The sequence below is a fragment of the Hoplias malabaricus genome, chromosome Y (genome assembly GCF_029633855.1).
Source record: "Hoplias malabaricus isolate fHopMal1 chromosome Y, fHopMal1.hap1, whole genome shotgun sequence".
In the NCBI taxonomy this organism is placed as follows: Eukaryota; Metazoa; Chordata; class Actinopteri; order Characiformes; family Erythrinidae; genus Hoplias; species Hoplias malabaricus.
In genome coordinates this window covers 39,371,485-39,391,371 of record NC_089820.1, presented here as the reverse complement: position 1 = coordinate 39,391,371, position 19,887 = coordinate 39,371,485, and the positions used below count along the sequence as shown (strand labels likewise).

Below are 19,887 nucleotides of genomic sequence, written 5' to 3'. Positions count from 1 at the left end.
CCGCTCCAGGTGACTGTGGAGTTTGTGTGTCCAAAAACAGTCCAAAAACACACGTTGCAGGTGGATTGGCGACTCGAAAGTGTCCGCGTGTGTGAGTGAATGTGTGTGTGTCTGTGTTGCCCTGTGAAGGACTGGCGTCCCCTCCAGGGTGTATTCCCGCCTTGCGCCCGATGATTCCAGGTAGGCTCTGGACCCCCCGCGACCCTAAATTGGATAAGCGGTTACAGATAATGGATGGATGGATGGATACCAAATAAGTTTTTTTCTGATTGTTCACTCATTATTGATGTTACCTCTGTCAGCCAGTCCTTTACTCTATGAGATCACCTGTGTCCTGTTGTATCCCAATCTCAGCTTTGTCCCACATATCAAGTCTCTAAGTTTGCATTTTTAAAATCTGTGTGTTATTGCTAGACTCCATCCTCTGCTTGTGTGAAAAGATGCTGGTGTTCGGGTGCATTCTTTCATTACCTCACGGTTACGTTACAGTATGCTATTTTATTCTATACTATCAGAAATATAGGTTACATTATTGTTCCTAAAGGTACAAAGAGTGTAACTGCACCTTTAAAAGGTAGGTCCAGTTGTGTTCAATATCTGTGCTTGTCAGCAAGAAGTTTTCCCTATGCACTTACACACGTGTACCGTAAAACTCAATTTATATGCACAAGAAGAACGAGCTGTCATGCCGTACTACACAGTGACTTTACAGTTTCGAAATATTATTACTTTAGTCTCGACATATTAACAAATTTAACTTCAATATATATATGACAAGGTGTTTTGTTCTAGATGTTTTCTTCTCTGGCTGCATTCCAAACACCCCGAAAGACTGAAAAACTATGAGCTGGCCGTTTGATTAAAAAGTTTGAGGACCCCTGCTTTACTTCATATCAAGCACAACACATCACTAGTAGTTTGCAGGGAATTTCCTGTTCTAACTTAAACAGCAACACAATTGCATTCTACCTACTGTGGCTACTGTTAAAGTGCAAAAAATAAATCCTCTGTATTTGTGTGTGTTCTGATGACTTCTGAGGATCATGAAGGGTTGTCCAATTTCGTACGAAATGATTTTGACCATTACAATTTGTAACTCAGTTCCAAGGGTCAAGATAACACTCAAAAATGGGAAGGGTTAAAAATAAGTAATGGGATTCAAGTTTGTTCCAAGTCCTAGTCGTAATCTGCAAATTTGATGTGGCTGTTTACATAGTTTTTTGTAGTTGTACAGCCTTAATCAACTGATCAGTTAATTTGTTTACAATTCATCTGGTGACATGACCTGCTATATAAGACATATGAGCTCTAGTACTAAATTATTTAACTAAGAACATACTTTAGAAACTGAACATACAGCAATGTAAGAGCATAATAAAGAAAAAGAAAAAATCAGTCTTATATCAATAAACACTCACCAAGAGATCCCTGACAGATGTCTGTCCGTGTGGCTCCACCAACTATAAACTGAGGACTGTCAGTCAGCTCCTGAAAATGAGAACCACATCAAGATGGAGTTCAGTACTCTTACAGTCAAAAAGAAATAATTTTAACCCAGATTTTGCACTTCTGAGTCAATCCACATCCTTCCTATCAAACTCCCAAGATGAATGGTGGCCCTCCAAAATTTCTGAACGTCTGATTTTTATGACTGTGAGTGGTTCTACTGCGAGATAACCTATGACACAGTTGTGGATGTGCTTCAGCCATTAGCAGCCTGGTTAATAACACAGTGTGGGCATACAAACAGTTAAAGTTGATATGTCAAAAATCAAGCTTAATATGTTGCTTAAAGGAACACTATATAATATATACGCCTTAAAATTACAGCAATAAAATCATTGTGATGCTCCACTGCAGAAACTGAACTATGTAACTTGTTGAGGAGGGCAGGAACCCACCTCAACTCCATCCCTTCCCCACTGATTTCAGTAGTGCTGGAAAAATGAATTACACTAGGGGAGCGAGCAAGCAAAAAAAAAAGTCACACAGCTCCAGGTACCTGGAGGTTGTGGGTTCGATTCCCGCTCCGGGTGACTGTCTGTTAGGAGTTGGTGTGTTCTCCCTGTGGGTTTCCGCCGGGTGTTCCGGTTTCCTCCCACAGTCGAAAAACACACGTTGCAGGTGGATTGGCGACTCGAAAGTGTCCGTGTGTGTGAGTGAATGTGTCTGTGTTGCCCTGTGAAGGACTGGCGCCCCCTCCAGGGTGTATTCCCGCCTTGCGCCCAATGAGTCCAGGTAGGCTCTTGACCCACCGCGACCCTGAATTGGATAAGCGGTTACAGATAATGAATGAATATATATATATATATATATATATATATATATATATATATTGTTCATATTTTCACACAATCTTACATATTGTTACCTATTGTAACATATCTCCAGCAGAAGGTGCAAAATATATAAAGAAAGTATGCATTATTGTCTGACATTTCATTTATAGATTGGCTTGGTTGTATTAATTTAGTTATTCATAACATAGAATAGCACCAACAAGAGCAGCCAGGTGCACAATTTTTCATATTTACAATCATGTGCAAGATCATGCTGTTTCATGCAAGATTTGTGGTGTGGGACTTTTTGTCAAGAATGTATCCAAAATCCTGTTGAGACCTGATATTTAGTGTGAAACATGCCGATTTTTATAAGTCTTCCAGGACTTTCCTAAAAGAAACTATGCCTGAAATGTCAAAAACACCCACACGAAAACTGTCCACACAGAAAATTGTTCACATCTCATTGAGAAACGTACTTGCTATCACTGGCCTTAAAAGATTCATTTATCTGTTCATTGCCCACTCATCTAACTGTCAAGGCCTCAGGTGATCTCAGCCTTTTCCTCAGCAGAGGTTTCAAACATAATCCAGGGAAAACCCTGACATGTAAGCTGGAACTGAACAAATGCAGGGAGTGGCTTGGAATCCTCAAAGACTGAATTGAGAACCTCTCATGTACAAATCATGTGTGGATTTAATGCAGCCTGATCATTTAGTAATAATATGACGAATAGCTCAATAGGAATAGAATACATCCATACATACATCTCAGTTGGAATAGAGTACTCTGTGTGTGAGCTGAGTGTGTACAAGGCAACAGCAGCACACATTACTGAACTAGGAACAGCAAACATAAGTCAATATTACACACCTATGGAGCAGCAATATCCTCATTTCAGTTTGTGCTAGGTTTCATTTCAATGTTTGGACTTCTCTCCATTCTCTAAAATACTCCAGTTTAACATACCAGACCGAGACAATGTATTTATTTACTCATTTACAGACACAAGGGCTTTGTAAACACAGTAGACCAGTTTCAAGAAGCCAACAGTACTAAGAGGTAGCGTGCGATGGGGAAACATCTTCTGAATTTTGTAAAAAGGGTTTTTCTAGGCTAAAAATTGACGACTGATACGGTCATGAGCTGGGATAGTATCATTAACACAAACCTAAAACAAGTAGTTTAGAGTTTGACTAGGCCATAAAAACATAGCAAGAGCATGCATTTCAAAAAGCTATATCAGTCAGTCGGTAAGTGAAAAATTCTTCTATGCCACAATTAATGTGTAATATCAGGTTTATTTTATTAGGTTATGGTAATTGTGAGGACTAGAGGCAATATATTTCACAAAAAGTGTGTGAAAATCACAAAAAGTAGCAAGGCTAAAGATAACAAAGGGATAATGAGCTAACACTAGAGCTAACCAGCAAGATACTGGATACTCATGAGAAATCAAACTGCAGCCACAGGGCACAATTCTGTGTCTTGTTTATATTAATACCATTGTTAACTTTCTTTGATGTGATACATTCCCAGCTGGAGACATACAGTTGCTTAAAGACCAAGTGAAAGTTGTAAATCATCAAACTGAAATAAACAGATGCTTTGTCCATAATGCCCAAAACACAATAAACCCATAATGTCAAATTAAATAAATGCAATTGGTCAAAAATATAATATTACAAAAATACTGAGAAAATAATATACAAAATGGAACTTACATTTTAGCCTAAACCCCAACTAGGTGCTTGGCTTAAGGCAGTGGGCAGCTAATCCTTGGAGGATCTGGTTGTAAAATGTAATTAATCCAAGTTTCATTCACTATACCTTTGTTGATCAGATGTTGACTATATAAATCCAAAATATTGCAGGTACCTGTTCCTTCAAAATTTATTTGGAAATAAAGGTTCTTATTAGGCCTTTTAACCCCTTTTTCTACCATCACACCAGCAAACATAGGTCCAATGCTCCACAGCCCAGTGCTGGGAATCATAATATAGTTCTAGCTCATGCTTGGCATTTAGCATGGTGTCTTCACCCAGACCATCTCTTTTCATACCATGTTTTTTTATGAATGAATTATACACACTGTACGTTCATCATTGAACATCTTTGGCCACAATGGTGAATGATTGAATGATTGAATGGCTGAAAGATTGTACACACTGCTATAATTATAGTGGTGCACTCTAATAAAAAACATAAATCTATAGAACAGGTTGCCCAGTGGCAATATACTGAGTGCCAAGTGTGGGCAAGAGAGGTATACTTTGGAGTGCTTGAGCTCCAATCAGTACCTTTGGAATTAGCTGAAGCACAATTTATTATTCAAGTATTATTTACTCATTTTCATGAGATAGATCTGTCATGTTTTGTTACATTTACGTGATGTGGGGTGTTGTTCTGACTCACTGTTGGTCTCTTCCATGTGACGCCACGGGTTTTAGAGGAGTGTGGTGCGAGCTCTTTAAAACCCAGAGATGGAGGCTGGGCAGGGAAGCAGGGGTCCTCAAACAGCTGGCCACTCTCCACACACTCCTGCTTTAGTGTCTCATATTCCTGACCCAGGAACCTGACTGCTCGTTCATTAGAGCCTACTCCTTCAGCTTGCAGACGCTCACGATTAATTCTCGCAGACATCCCACCAAACAGCTCCATGCTACATCAACACATGCACAAAATACAAGACACATGGTTAGAATATGTACTTATTAGTGTGTGTGTGTGTGTGAGAGAGAGTGTGTGAGTGAGAGTGTGTGTGTGTGTGAGAGAGAGAGAGAGAGAGATGGGTGGGGGACAAAAAAAACAGAAAGAAAGGAGGGGAAAAATATAATGGTAAATAGTTTTGCCAAGAATCAGAGAGAGAGAGAGAGAGAGAGAGAGAGAGAGAGAGAGAGAGTGGGAGAGAGCTATTTCTAGCAAAGACATCTATTTTATTGTTCAATTGACTGTACTTGTTGTATGACCGTGTTCTTCATGTTTCTTATTCTTTCATTTCATTATTTAAATATCATATTAGCAGTTGATACCACACACAAAAAAGATTCTTTTGATTATTTATACATATTCGGTTTCCAGAAAAGCTGGGACATTTTGTAAGTTGAAATAAAATCAAAGATATGTGAATTTTCTAACCTCTTGAACATTTATTTAACTGACCACTGACATGCTTTCACATGCAACATCTCTCATGGTATGGGGAATACATCAGTGACAGTGGCATATGTGAGATTTCCATGGTTAGTTAGTTAGTTAGTTTGTATTTAATGCTATATCTGCCAATAGGGCCACATTCATGACAAGAGAGGTAGTAAGATATTATTTATTTACTAATACAGTTTTATTTTAAATATGTTGAGGCTGCCATCTATTTAATACAATACACTTTTATTTTCAGAGTCCTCTGAAATTGTCTTGCGTTACACAATGGCTCTATTACAAATACAATACCTTACACACTACATGTTCATTAATTCATTCATTCATTGTCTGTAACCGCTTGTCCAGTTCGGGGTTGACGGAGCGCCAGTCCTTCACAGAGCATCACATATATAAACAGCATGTTTGTAAAACAAAGTCGGCAAAACAAAGTGTGTGCTTAACTGACCATTCTGCAGTCCAGATGTCTCCTATGGCGCATTAGGAAAAGGAATCAGGCAATGGAAACCACAGAATCCTGAGCAGCTGAAGTCTTGCATCAAGCCAGAATGGGCAAAAAGTCCACTTGCAAAACTTTAACAAAGGGTACCCTTAATTCCCACATGATTAAGGGATATAATAATAAATAAGGAAAAGTGATGCAACACAGTGGAAAAGATGCATCTGTCCAAAATTTGAGTGTGCTAAGTGTATCAAATTCAAAGATATAAATGGTGACACTAATCTACATGCTTTGTACAGTGACAGAAAGAATAGGAACACAGAGAGGAGAGAGACAGAGAGAATAAAACATATTGTTTTGAGTGTGTATTGGGATGGGTATGTGGTTTGTGTGTGTGTGTGTATGTAGACTGGTGTTACTAGAGCTGAGCACATAACCATTAGCAGCAGCACAGCTCAAATCACAGAGAGAAACGGAGAAAAAAAAATGAAGAGAGGACGAGACACAGAGAGAGACACTTGTCTGTTTACACTTGTTGAGAGGACAGTCATTAGACGCTGAGTAGCCTTCAAAGAAACATGCATAGATAAAACACTGACTACAGCCGGGAGAAATGAGAAGAACAAAGCATCAATGAACAACATCACAATGATATTGGTAACAGAATGAGAATTTGGAAAAAAAATTTATATATATTTCTGCAGCCAATTTTAATATATATTCAAACATTTATCTGCTCTAATTTTACTGTTAATGCTGCATAGAATTAAAAATGACAATTGTCATTTTATTCAATAAAAAATTATCTAGAAATTAAGCAGTTTGAAAAAGGTAAGCAAAAAGAATTTATTAATCATTAAAGTTGTTATGAGATCCATGTGCATCGATTTGTTCTGTTCTTGGGGAGAATAATGTATCCAAAAGTATGTTTGTGTTTTGGTTTAGACTATTTAAAGATGGTGTGGCAGTTAAAGATATGTCAGTGTTTGCGAAGGTAGTGTAATTTTTTTTTTATTTGTAGTATATTTATTAAAAATAAAATGACAATTGTTCTTTAATACTATGCAGCAATTACCATAAAATGACAAGAACAGGAGAACATATGATGTTAAATTACAAATATACATTACTCAAAAATATTTTTAGAACATATTTGTATGCCTACATGGTCAGCAACCCGAGTGTGATTTGAGTAATGGGTCATTCTCAGTTCTGCTGTGACACCGATGTGATGGTGGTGTGTTAGTGTGTGTTGAATCGGTCCAAGTGAAGCAGACACAGCAGTACTGTACAGTCTAAGACAAGGTATAATCCCTGTTTTGGAAACTAACCAGTTAAGGTTTGGTCCAGCCAGGAAAGCTTTTTCCATTTGAGAGTCTCCCTGTTACTCTAATTTAATCTCATGATTAATTAGTGCCTGGACACAGCCTGTTATTTTTAACTCTATCAAGCAGATGAGCACATGTCAACCAGTCTTGCTGCTGTTAACAGGAAGCTCCAACCCACAGACTTAAAGTGTTTGTGTGTTTGTGTGTGTGTGTGTGTTTGTAAACCTTATAATATGGGGACATTGACCTGAATACACACCAATAAAGTGGGGACCTGTGTCATCGTGGGGACCTAAAATCGAGTCCCCACAAAGTTAACCATTGCAGCGTGTCTATTTTGTCGAACTGTACCCGCCCCTTCAAAATCTCAATAGTCCCCAGGATGGTCATAGCCCTGACAAAAGTGTGCGAGTGTATAGGGAACAAGTGCTCAGTGTGTGTGCACGCCCCCTGTTGACATAGGTTTTGCTGTTGGGGCCGTTAGCACACTTGATCACGTGGTACAGAAATCCTGACTTCTGATTGGTTGAAACGGGCCAATGAGGTAGCTCGTTAAGAAAGGCTTCATTAAACGCAGTCTAATGAGGAGTTAGTCGAACAAACACAGAATCTGTGAGTTTTGCCTTGAAACTAAATGTTTAAGTCTTATATCACTCAGCGCTTTTATTAAATAAAAAAGTGGAGCGTAAACTACTGTCAATTTAGCGTTTGAGTCTAAGCGGCGCTGTATTCTGAGCATTTATCTAGTTCCCCGTTGTTAACGCAGCCCTGATGAGGCATTTAACGGTCTCCAGTCCGTTTGTTTTGCTAATGCTAAGCTGTTTATGAACCTTTAGTGCACTTTTCAGAGAGGTGTGTTAAGAGTTGATGGAGCCAGTGAATATTCAGTGAATCGTTTGTTATTGTGAACGCCGTTTTTCACGTCACCGCGGGTCGCGACAAAGCGGGGCTCGAAGTTAAATACATCGATTCATTTAAAGGTGAGCGAATATAACGGCAGTTTAACTCGGATTAAACTTTGATTTCGGAAAGCCGGTGAGTTTAGTGCGGTCTGTGGTTCGTAAATAAGGCGGAGGAGTGTTCGCGGTGTCGGACTTCACTAAAGGAAGCTTGGTGCTGGAGCACAGAGGAGAGCTGACCCCCGGAGGAAGGCCGGAGGAGACGGAGCGTTCACCGCAGCGCCCTGAGAGGAGTCATGTTTGACTTCATCTGGACGTGAGTACACAGGCTTTTCTTTATCTGTTCAGGTGTGAGGCTGTGTTTATATCTGTTACAGGTCTAAGACAGACACAGTGTCACGTTAAAGATTAGAGTCCCAGCTTTTCATTAATGATGCCGTTTTATTTTTAATTTCTCTCGGAAAACGAATATTTTGGTCGAAATACACCTCGCCAGGAAAGTTATGAACAGATTAGTGACAGTGAAAGTGTGGATATGGAGTTAAAACCGAAAGAATGTTATTAAAAACATGGTGTCTCTCTCTTTCTTTTAAAAAAATTAAACTCCTGCGTCATGAGCCCAGAAGCGATTCACACAAAAACAAATCACACCAGCGCTTACCTCGTGTCTTTCCGTCAGTCCGTGTGTTTGTGATCCTCGTGTTTGTGTGAGTTTAAAAAACACAGTTTAAAAACACGGTACAGCATATTTTTAAATAATTAAACATTATCCCCGTGGGTCTCCCTTAAGGAACTCTAATGGTCGTGTGGCATAGGCTCTTAGCTTTCCAGCGACACGTCAATCAAGCCTGCAGACCAATCAGGGGCAGAGTCATGACGACGCGTGACCAAGGAGGCGGGACAAACATAGGCCCGTGTTTCAGCGGCCCGCACCGCGAGAGACGACTCCGACGGTTTTATTTGGCCACAACAATCACAACAAAAGACAATCAAGACAATAAACATGTTTTCAGAGATTAGAGGTCTTTCACTGGCTGCCCTTCCCCCGCTGAGGCGATTTAAACACACGGAGGGGTGTGAGGGAGTCACAGCGAACCAGAGTGAAGCTCCCTCCTCCAAAACGCCTGGCCTCTGAAGGGACACTGTTCTGCGTTAGAAACGAGTAAATATCAGAATAAAATACAACAAGAATAAACCCTTCTCCTGTTTGTTCAGGGTAAAAGGGCACTTGGAGAGCTGCAGGAGTCTAGTTTGTAAAGAAAAACATTGTAAATGTTGCCATTAAGTCTAGATTATATATATGACTTGAATATATATATATTATTTATTTATTTTTATTTTTTTCTGCAGTAAAATGAATCATTATCTTTATGGAGAGGTTGTAGTCTTTGGAGACACTTGGCCAGGCCCCGGTTCACTGTCTATTCCAGCTTGAATAACTTCAAACTGTTGGACATTAACTCTTCAGTTTGAAGTCACTGATATCTAGATTATAAAATGAAATTTAGGAGTGTGTTTACCTTTTTATTTTTTACATTTTCTCATTTTTTTTATCAGATATTGACCACTGCAGATTAATTTCAATACCTTTAAATGTTTTATTTTACATTTTTTAAGGCTTTTCATAAAATTGACTCTAGTTTCTCTGCCTGAGGAGAAAGCCTAAAGATGTTTGTATGTAATTTCAGGCAGAAAATGGAAAAAAAATGCTTAGGGGAAAAATACATTTACCTTCTTAAAAATCCAGGCCTTCTTTCTACAAACCAGTGCATATTTCATACTGGTCTAAGCTGATCTATGTTGCTCTATGCCGGTTAATGCTGGGCTGGTACTGGGTTAAGTGGAGAGCTCAGCATGGTCATCAGTTTATCAACATCCATTTCTGTTGACCAGCACACACAACATGTGCATCCATGCCTGTTTCTGCTGTTTTTCCTGGCAGGGGTTACAGAAAACATGTACATATACTGTACTTTGTAGTCATTATTTAGTTCAGTAGTATTTCTATTTAACAAAATGTCGTGTACCTCACCTCAGAATGTAATGTTTGGTTTGATTAGGTTTGAATTCTAGAACAATCTCAACTAAAACTATCTACAGCTAAAATAATATATTTTGTCACAAATTATCTGTCTTCTGTTTGTTCAAATTCAGTATTGATGCTGCAAGAGATGATGGCATTCTTGGAAGACCATATTAACCCCAACTGCAAAATGAAGAGAATCATTTTGGAAGGAAGGCCCCGGTTGTGTCTTTTTGCTTTAAGAGACATCACATCTGGAGTGGAGATTACATATAACTATGGAGATGGTGATTGTCCCTGGAGGAGTAAAGTAAGAATGTGGAAATTCATCTTTGGTCACTTGTGACAAAACTTTGACAATGTATATACACCTACAGCAACAACAACAACACACACACACTCACAACAAACTATTAACTGTAGTGTAGTATACAAGCGATTATAAAACCTATTTACAAAGAAATGATAATTTCCACTGCATTTCAGTAAAGGTGACCTCTTTTAAATATTCCTGGTGTCTCTTGGCATTAGATACCATTTGCCTGATGGAAGCTACTCAAATGTTACATGTATAAAATCCTTATACAAATGTTTTATACACCTTTGACTTCTGCCTAATGTTTTTCTACCCATTTTATCAGTCATACATTTTACTTTTCTCTTGCAGCTCAAATTCTCAAACTAAACTGTCAAATTATTAAAAAAAAAACACTTTCACAAGTGTGATTTGACAGCTCTGCGATATCCTCAAACTCAGTTTCCAAATGAGATAAAGCCACTGTAGTTCTTTCTTATATATAAACACACAGTCCTTCTCAAAACCAAGGCAACTGACCAGAAGCCGATAGATAAATTAAAAACAACTAACTACCTCTTTAGTCATCCACTTGATTTCCAATGGTAGCTGATAATAACTGGTACCCTTCTACCTTATAAGTTTAATAGTGGCTGATGTTATCATTTTAGATGTCAGAAAGTGGACCGGAAGCAGGCAGTAGTCACCTGGAGTCAGAAACTGCCTCTGAAGTTGATCAGCATTTCACCAAACATTCACAGCACAGATCTGGTTCTGAGATTCAAGTAAGGAAAACGACTTTTGTTCATGCAGCTTACACACTGTAAATGCTATGTGTATGTACTCCACCAGTATAGGAAATGTATAACACTAGGTGTGATTTCTGAACTCATGTACATCAGTTGGGATATACACCAGTATACAGTGCTGTGTCTTACACTTGCTTTACACACCCTGATAAGCCTTAACATTAAAACCACCTACTTGCTTCTAAACGTGTCTATTTTATGAGCTCCACATACCATAGAGGAGCACCTTGAAGTTCTACAGATCCAGAATTTAGTCCATCTGATTCCTTGCATACTTTGTTGACCACCCTTTACCCTGTTCTTCAGTGGTCAGGACACCCATTGTACAGCCACAGATCAGGTATTATTAGGGTGGTGAATCATTACTAGCGCTGCGTTTATACTATCACCACAATATCAGTGTGTGTGAGTGTGTAATCTACTTAAACCAGCACAACACGCCCTAACACACCACCACAACCACATCAGTGTAAATGTAGTGCTGATAAAAATCCACTGCCCAAATCATACCTGCTCTGTGGTGGTCCTGACCATTGAAGAACATGATAAAGTATGCAGAGAATCAGATTGACTAAATTCTAGAAATGTAGAACTACAAATTGCTGCTATATGTTAAGTGGAGATGATAAAAGTATTTTCTGCCATTAATCAGTGTTTCTCTTATTTATGGTACGGCAACATTCTGGCGTGTTAGTGACTGTTGTGCCCATTTCAGGTGAAAAAAAGTGGAACGACAGCGGACAGTAAAGGTCTAGAACCAGATTGTGCCTCTGGAGACAATCACCATGGCACCCAACAATCACTGCAAGAGTCTGCTTTCTGCAAAATGGTATAAAACTATTATATTTCAGGTGTTTTTTACATAGTAAACGTCAAGTCCCCACAATGTACTGTAACAGTATTGGCAAAGGATTTCATTCGGCAAGTGGTGCACCTCCCCCACTGAGTCCCCACAATGTCTTTTCAAATGAATGGTTTACACAAAGTCCCACACAGTGCCTATTTAAAAATATAAGAGTTTTATTAAAAATAAATAGTTTGATTGGTGTGTTTAGCCTTAAAATAGTTTCTACCACTTGTTAGTGTTTCTCTTGTTTATTGTATGGCAACATGCTTTTAATATCGGACATGTTAGTGACTGTTGTACCCATTTCAGGTAACAAAAAGTGGAATGACAGCGGACGTCAAAGGTCTGGAGCCAGATTGTGCCTCTGGAGACAATCACCATGGCACCCAACAATCACAGCAAGAGTCTACTTTCTGCAAAATAGTATGAAACTATATTTCAGGTGTTTTTTTAGATAGTAAACGTCAAGTCCCCACAACGTACTGTAACAGTATTGGCATAGGATTTCATTCAGCAAGTGGTGCACCTCCCCCACTGAGTCCCCACAACGTCTTTTCAAATGAATGGTTTACACAAAGTCCCCACACAGTGCCTATTTAAAAATATAAGAGTTTTATTAAAAATAAATAGTTTGATTGGTGTGTTTAGCCTTAAAATAGTTTCTACCACTTATGGGTGTTCCTCTTGTTTATTATATGGCAACATGTTTTTAATATCGGACATGTTAGTGACTGTTGTGCCCATTTCAGGTGACAAAAAGTGGAATGACAACAGACAGTAAAGGTCTGGAGCCAGATTGTGCCTCTGGAGACAATCACCATGGCACCCAACAATCACTGCAAGAGTCTGCTTTCTGCAAAATGGTATGAAACTATTATATTTCAGGTGTTTTTTACATAGTAAACGTCAAGTCCCCACAACGTACTGTAACAGTATTGGCAAAGGATTTCATTCGGCAAATGGTGCAGCTCCCCCACTGAGTCCCCACAATGTCTTTTCAAATGAATGGTTTACACAAAGTCCCACACAGTGCCTATTTAAAAATATAAGAGTGTTATTAAAAATAAATAGTTTGATTGGTGTGTTTAGCCTTAAAATTGATTCTACCACTTATTAGTATTCCTCTTGTTTATTATATGGCAACATGTTTTTAATATCGGACATGTTAGTGACTGTTGTGCCCATTTCAGGTGACAAAAAGTGGAATGACAACAGACAGTAAAGGTCTGGAGCCAGATTGTGCCTCTGGAGACAATCACCATGGCACCCAACAATCACTGCAAGAGTCTACTTTCTGCAAAATGGTATGAAACTATTATATTTCATGTGTTTTTTATTTAGTTAACGTCAAGTCCCCACAATGTACAATGTACTCTAACAGTATTGGCATAGGATATAAGAATATAAGGATTTTATTAAAAATAATTAGTTTGATTGGTGTGTTTAACCTTAAAATAGTTTCTACTACTTATTAGTGTTTCTCTTGTTTATTGTATGGCAACATGCTTTTAATATCGGACATGTTAGTGACTGTTGTGCCCATTTCAGGTGACAAAAAGTGGAACGACAGCAGACAGCAAAGGTCTGGAGCCAGATTGTGCCTCTGGAGACAATCACCATGGCACCCAACATACACTTCAAGACTCTACTTTCTGCAAAATGGTATGAAACTATTATATTTCAGGTGTTTTGTATTTAGTAAACGTCAAGTCCCCACAATGTACAATGTACTCTAACAGTATTGGCATAGGATTTCATTCAAGTCCCCACAAAGCAGCTGTTAAAAAAGAATGAGGTTTATTAAAAAAATAAATAGTTCAATTGGTGTGTTTAGCCTTAAAATAGTTTCTACCACTTATTAGTGTTTCTCTTGTTTATTGTATGGCAACATGCTTTTAATATCGGACATGTTAGTGACTGTTGTGCCCATTTCAGGTGACAAAAAGTGGAATGACAACAGACAGTAAAGGTCTGGAGCCAGATTGTGCCTCTGGAGACTATCACCATGGCACCCAACAATCACTGCAAGAGTCTACTTTCTGCAAAATGGTATGAAACTATTATATTTCATGTGTTTTTTATTTAGTAAACGTCAAGTCCCCACAATGTACAATGTACTCTAACAGTATTGGCATAGGATATAAGAATATAAGAAGTTTATTAAAAATAATTAGTTTGATTGGTGTGTTTAGCCTTAAAATAGTTTCTACCACTTATTAGTGTTCCTCTTGTTTATTGTATGGCAACATGTTTTTAATATCGGACATGTTAGTGACTGTTGTGCCCATTTCAGGTGACAAAAAGTGGAACGACAGCAGACAGCAAAGGTCTGGAGCCAGATTGTGCCTCTGGAGACAATCACCATGGCACCCAACATACACTTCAAGAGTCTACTTTCTGCAAAATGGTATGAAACTATTATATTTCATGTGTTTTTTATTTAGTAAACGTCAAGTCCCCACAATGTACAATGTACTCTAACAGTATTGGCATAGGATTTCATTCAAGTCCCCACAAAGCAGCTGTTAAAAAAGAATGAGGTTTATTAAAAAAATAAATAGTTAAATTGGTGTGTTTAGCCTTAAAATAGTTTCTACCACTTATTAGTGTTTCTCTTGTTTATTGTATGGCAACATGCTTTTAATATCGGACATGTTAGTGACTGTTGTGCCCATTTCAGGTGACAAAAAGTGGAATGACAACAGACAGTAAAGGTCTGGAGCCAGATTGTGCCTCTGGAGACTATCACCATGGCACCCAACAATCACTGCAAGAGTCTACTTTCTGCAAAATGGTATGAAACTATTATATTTCATGTGTTTTTTATTTAGTAAACGTCAAGTCCCCACAATGTACAATGTACTCTAACAGTATTGGCATAGGATATAAGAATATAAGAAGTTTATTAAAAATAATTAGTTTGATTGGTGTGTTTAGCCTTAAAATAGTTTCTACCACTTATTAGTGTTCCTCTTGTTTATTGTATGGCAACATGTTTTTAATATCGGACATGTTAGTGACTGTTGTGCCCATTTCAGGTGACAAAAAGTGGAACGACAGCAGACAGTAAAGGTCTGGAGCCAGATTGTGCCTCTGGAGACAATCACCATGGCACCCAACATACACTTCAAGAGTCTACTTTCTGCAAAATGGTATGAAACTATTATATTTCAGGTGTTTTGTATTTAGTAAACGTCAAGTCCCCACAATGTACAATGTACTCTAACAGTATTGGCATAGGATTTCATTCAAGTCCCCACAAAGCAGCTGTTAAAAAAGAATGAGGTTTATTAAAAAAATAAATAGTTAAATTGGTGTGTTTAGCCTTAAAATAGTTTCTACCACTTATTAGTGTTCCTCTTGTTTATTGTATGGCAACATGTTTTTAATATCGGGCTTGTTAGTGACTGTTATGCCCATTTCAGGTGACAAAAAGTGGAACGACAGCAGACAGCAAAGGTCTGGAGCCAGATTGTGCCTCTGGAGACAATCACCATGGCACCCAACATACACTTCAAGACTCTACTTTCTGCAAAATGGTATGAAACTATTATATTTCAGGTGTTTTGTATTTAGTAAACGTCAAGTCCCCACAATGTACAATGTACTCTAACAGTATTGGCATAGGATTTCATTCAAGTCCCCACAAAGCAGCTGTTAAAAAAGAATGAGGTTTATTAAAAAAATAAATAGTTCAATTGGTGTGTTTAGCCTTAAAATAGTTTCTACCACTTATTAGTGTTTCTCTTGTTTATTGTATGGCAACATGCTTTTAATATCGGACATGTTAGTGACTGTTGTGCCCATTTCAGGTGACAAAAAGTGGAATGACAACAGACAGTAAAGGTCTGGAGCCAGATTGTGCCTCTGGAGACTATCACCATGGCACCCAACAATCACTGCAAGAGTCTACTTTCTGCAAAATGGTATGAAACTATTATATTTCATGTGTTTTTTATTTAGTAAACGTCAAGTCCCCACAATGTACAATGTACTCTAACAGTATTGGCATAGGATATAAGAATATAAGGATTTTATTAAAAATAATTAGTTTGATTGGTGTGTTTAACCTTAAAATAGTTTCTACTACTTATTAGTGTTTCTCTTGTTAATTGTATGGCAACATGCTTTTAATATCGGACATGTTAGTGACTGTTGTGCCCATTTCAGGTGACAAAAAGTGGAACGACAGCAGACAGCAAAGGTCTGGAGCCAGATTGTGCCTCTGGAGACAATCACCATGGCACCCAACATACACTTCAAGACTCTACTTTCTGCAAAATGGTATGAAACTATTATATTTCAGGTGTTTTGTATTTAGTAAACGTCAAGTCCCCACAATGTACAATGTACTCTAACAGTATTGGCATAGGATTTCATTCAAGTCCCCACAAAGCAGCTGTTAAAAAAGAATGAGGTTTATTAAAAAAATAAATAGTTCAATTGGTGTGTTTAGCCTTAAAATAGTTTCTACCACTTATTAGTGTTTCTCTTGTTTATTGTATGGCAACATGCTTTTAATATCGGACATGTTAGTGACTGTTGTGCCCATTTCAGGTGACAAAAAGTGGAATGACAACAGACAGTAAAGGTCTGGAGCCAGATTGTGCCTCTGGAGACTATTACCATGGCATCCAACAATCACTGCAAGAGTCTACTTTCTGCAAAATGGTATGAAACTATTATATTTCATGTGTTTTTTATTTAGTAAACGTCAAGTCCCCACAATGTACAATGTACTCTAACAGTATTGGCATAGGATATAAGAATTTTATTAAAAATAATTACTTTGATTGGTGTGTTTAGCCTTAAAATAGTTTCAGAATTAGTGTTCCTCTTGATTATTGTATGGCAACATGTTTTTAATATTGGGCATGTTCTTGGTAGAATAAAGAAGTGATTTACCATTACCTTTTTGTGCACAGTTGAACTGGTGTAAAAACAAGTATCTAGAAATATCTTAGGAACCCCGTAGCAAAACCACAACTTTTGGATAAAAATGGAATGATCGATCGACTTTGTAGCTGCGTTGGATGGTTTTCAGCTGACATATGTAATTGTATGGCTTGCTAGCAGTAACTAAGCCCTGTTATTTTTGTGACATATTAAAAAAAAAATAGTTATGCTCTGCAGCATGTTACAGTTCAGCCCTGTCCTTGATTGGTATCTCTTACTGAGCTGGTCGTGATGAAGGGTGATCAGTGATTGACAGCCCCAGCAGCCACCAATATTTATTTTTATTTTTTATCTTTCAGTCTTTTTTCTTTTTCTTCAGTAAACACTTTTTTCTTGTCATTATCATTATTACTATTATTGGATGTTCTTTGCCACTTATTCTTTTAGTTTGATGCATTTAATTTGTGTTTAACTAGATTGGAGCAGAACTGGACATAGAAACATCTACAAAGCAAGCCCAGGAAACCAATCAGCATCAGAACCAAACAGCAACACCAGCATCAGAACCAACTAGTATCACATTAGTTCCCAAAGGTATAGTCTGATAAACATTATGGCAAGCTGTTATGAAATGGAAAAACATTGTATGTTTTGACTGATGTTGTCCTGCATTTATTCAGGTGTCAAGGTGGTTAAGAAAAGGAAATGGGAGACCAATGAGGTGAAAGCTGTTGAAAAACATCTGAACAGGTTCATCAAAACTTGCACAGTGCCAGGAAAACAACATTGTGAGGCCTGTATAAAAGCAGAACCTATAGCGTGAATCCTATTGTTGAAAGACAGATTGGTTGGCTGTGAAATTTTTTGTCAAAAACAGAATTACTACTCTTAAAAGGAAGATGTAAACCAGAATAAAAAGCCATTTACTGCATTAAAATGCATTTTTGTTTTGTTTTGTTAATTCATTTATAAAGTTCCTATAGGAAAAAAACAATATTTGATTTCATTGAAAAGTTGGCTGATGTCGTCTTTAGGGTTTTTTATTTTTACAGTTTTACAGTGGCTCTGTAAAGACCCATGAACAATAAAATTGTTATTTTCTTCAGATTGACTGAGAATGTTTTGTATGTTATAACACTTTTGGTGCTATAAAGAGCCATATACAGCACATTCTTCATCAGTCTGAAGAAACGTCACCATATTTCTTCAGTTTAAAAGAACCATTTAAACGTTGGGAGTGAGTGTTTCATAAAATGGTTGTTTTCTTTTAATTTTTTTATACTTATTGGGGCCTTGGCAGCTTAAAGTGTTGAGGTGGTTGTACACCTTGTAGATGCTTTTGAAAATTTTAAGGTATTTATTAATGATTTGTACAAAATACGGCATGGGCAAATGGCAAAAAAAAAAAGTTTAAATGGAAATGAATAAATGTTATTCATATGACAACATCATTTGTCTTTTCTTATAAATATGCATTGTGGCTGCAAACCAGTTGTTAGTAAAATTTGTCCCCAGATTGTTCACAAGTACTTACATTGTACAAAATACTGGGAAGTGTCAGTGTGTGTGTGTGCTGGTCCTCACATGTTTGGAATACCAGAAACAGTCCCCAGAATGTCGGAAAATGTCACATTGCTTTATTAATGTATTTTCTTTATTTTAAAGTGACAGCTGCTGTTCCAGGATCAGTTGAAACATGAATCTGTGTTTCATTTGTTCCTAAAGCCTTTAGAAATGCGCGTCCCCACAATGTAGGATCCAGCTCGTAGTCCCCAGATAACGCTTCTACAAGAATGTGTGTGTGTGTGTGTGTGTGTGTGTGTGTGTATACCTGAAATTCCTGGTTACAGCCTCTGGCTTAAAGAGACAGAAAGCTCAGTTCAGCACATAGCACAACACTATGACAGAAAATAACCAACAAAATCAGGCATAAATCATTAATGAAATATTGAATAACTAGAAAGAAAAAAAAACTGTACAAGTGCATGGCTGGCAAAACGTGTTTTTTTATTTTATTTTATTTTTTTCATCACGTGACCTCCATTTCAAAGTAATTTGAATGCTAGAAAAATATGCAAGTAGCCATTATTATGGTAGGTTATACACAACTCTATGTTACTGGGGCCATTACTGGTATTGATGCAGTTTAAATTTGATTAGGCAAGGGAGAGGTTGGTGGGGTGGGGGGTATTGCGTAATTCATTCATAATTAATTTTCTGTAACCTGTTCATTTATGGTGGATCCAGAGGCTTCCCGGAAACACTGGGCACAAGGCAGAAACACACCCTGGAGGGGGAGGCAGTCGTTCACATGGTGACTCACACTTACAGACACATTTTGAACAGACCAATCCACCTACCAACGTGTTTTTGGACAGTGGGAGGACACAAGAGCATCCCAGAGGAAACCCATGCAGTACCTAGGAAAACACACCAAACACTTGGAGCGGAGCTCGTTCCCTCTATCTATCTGTCTCTCTGTCACACACACACACACTAAAGAAGCCGCTTTTTCTCGACTCATCACAATCAGAATGCTAACCAGAGCTGGCGTCTGTTGGCTAACATAACACAGCTGGTCATTATTTTATTTCAAATATGCTGAGCTAAGCATGGGTGTTCTGTTAGTAGCAATTCAAATCCTCACAGGTTTGGTACCATTTTGTGAAATAAAGGAGTGGGGGCTTTTTATTATTATTATTATTATTATTATTATTATTAATTTTCTGTTTCAGATTAATTAATTTAAATGAAACCTGCACCTTCATCATACTGGGCCAACGCAATGCATTTGTTTCTCTATGTAAATTTTGTGTTTTCTTAAATTTATGTATTTATGTTTTTTGTGCATCAAAACCTGACTGAATATCTTGTAACGTTAAGTTTCAAACCATTTTACCCCTTTA

At 37.8% G+C, this 19,887-nt stretch overlaps 1 protein-coding gene and 1 long non-coding RNA gene across 2 annotated transcripts in view; one reads left to right on the top strand and one right to left on the bottom strand.

Moving 5' to 3' along the window:
- LOC136678227 (calpain-1 catalytic subunit-like) overlaps window positions 1–18,875 on the bottom strand; it is a 51,465-nt gene extending 32,590 nt beyond the window's left edge. Inside the window, exons 1-3 of the mRNA XM_066656195.1 lie at window positions 18,813–18,875; window positions 4,696–4,942; window positions 1,419–1,488 (exon numbers count right to left, since the gene is read on the bottom strand). Coding sequence (XP_066512292.1) covers window positions 1,419–1,488; window positions 4,696–4,941 — 316 coding nt within the window. The 5' untranslated portion in view covers window position 4,942; window positions 18,813–18,875. The remainder of the gene's footprint in view (window positions 1–1,418; window positions 1,489–4,695; window positions 4,943–18,812) is intronic.
- On the top strand, window positions 16,643–18,372 carry LOC136677631 (uncharacterized). Its single transcript, XR_010796384.1, has 3 exons — window positions 16,643–16,756; window positions 17,458–17,575; window positions 17,662–18,372. It is a non-coding gene; the product is annotated as an uncharacterized lncRNA (long non-coding RNA).
- Window positions 18,876–19,887: the final 1,012 nt, after the last annotated feature.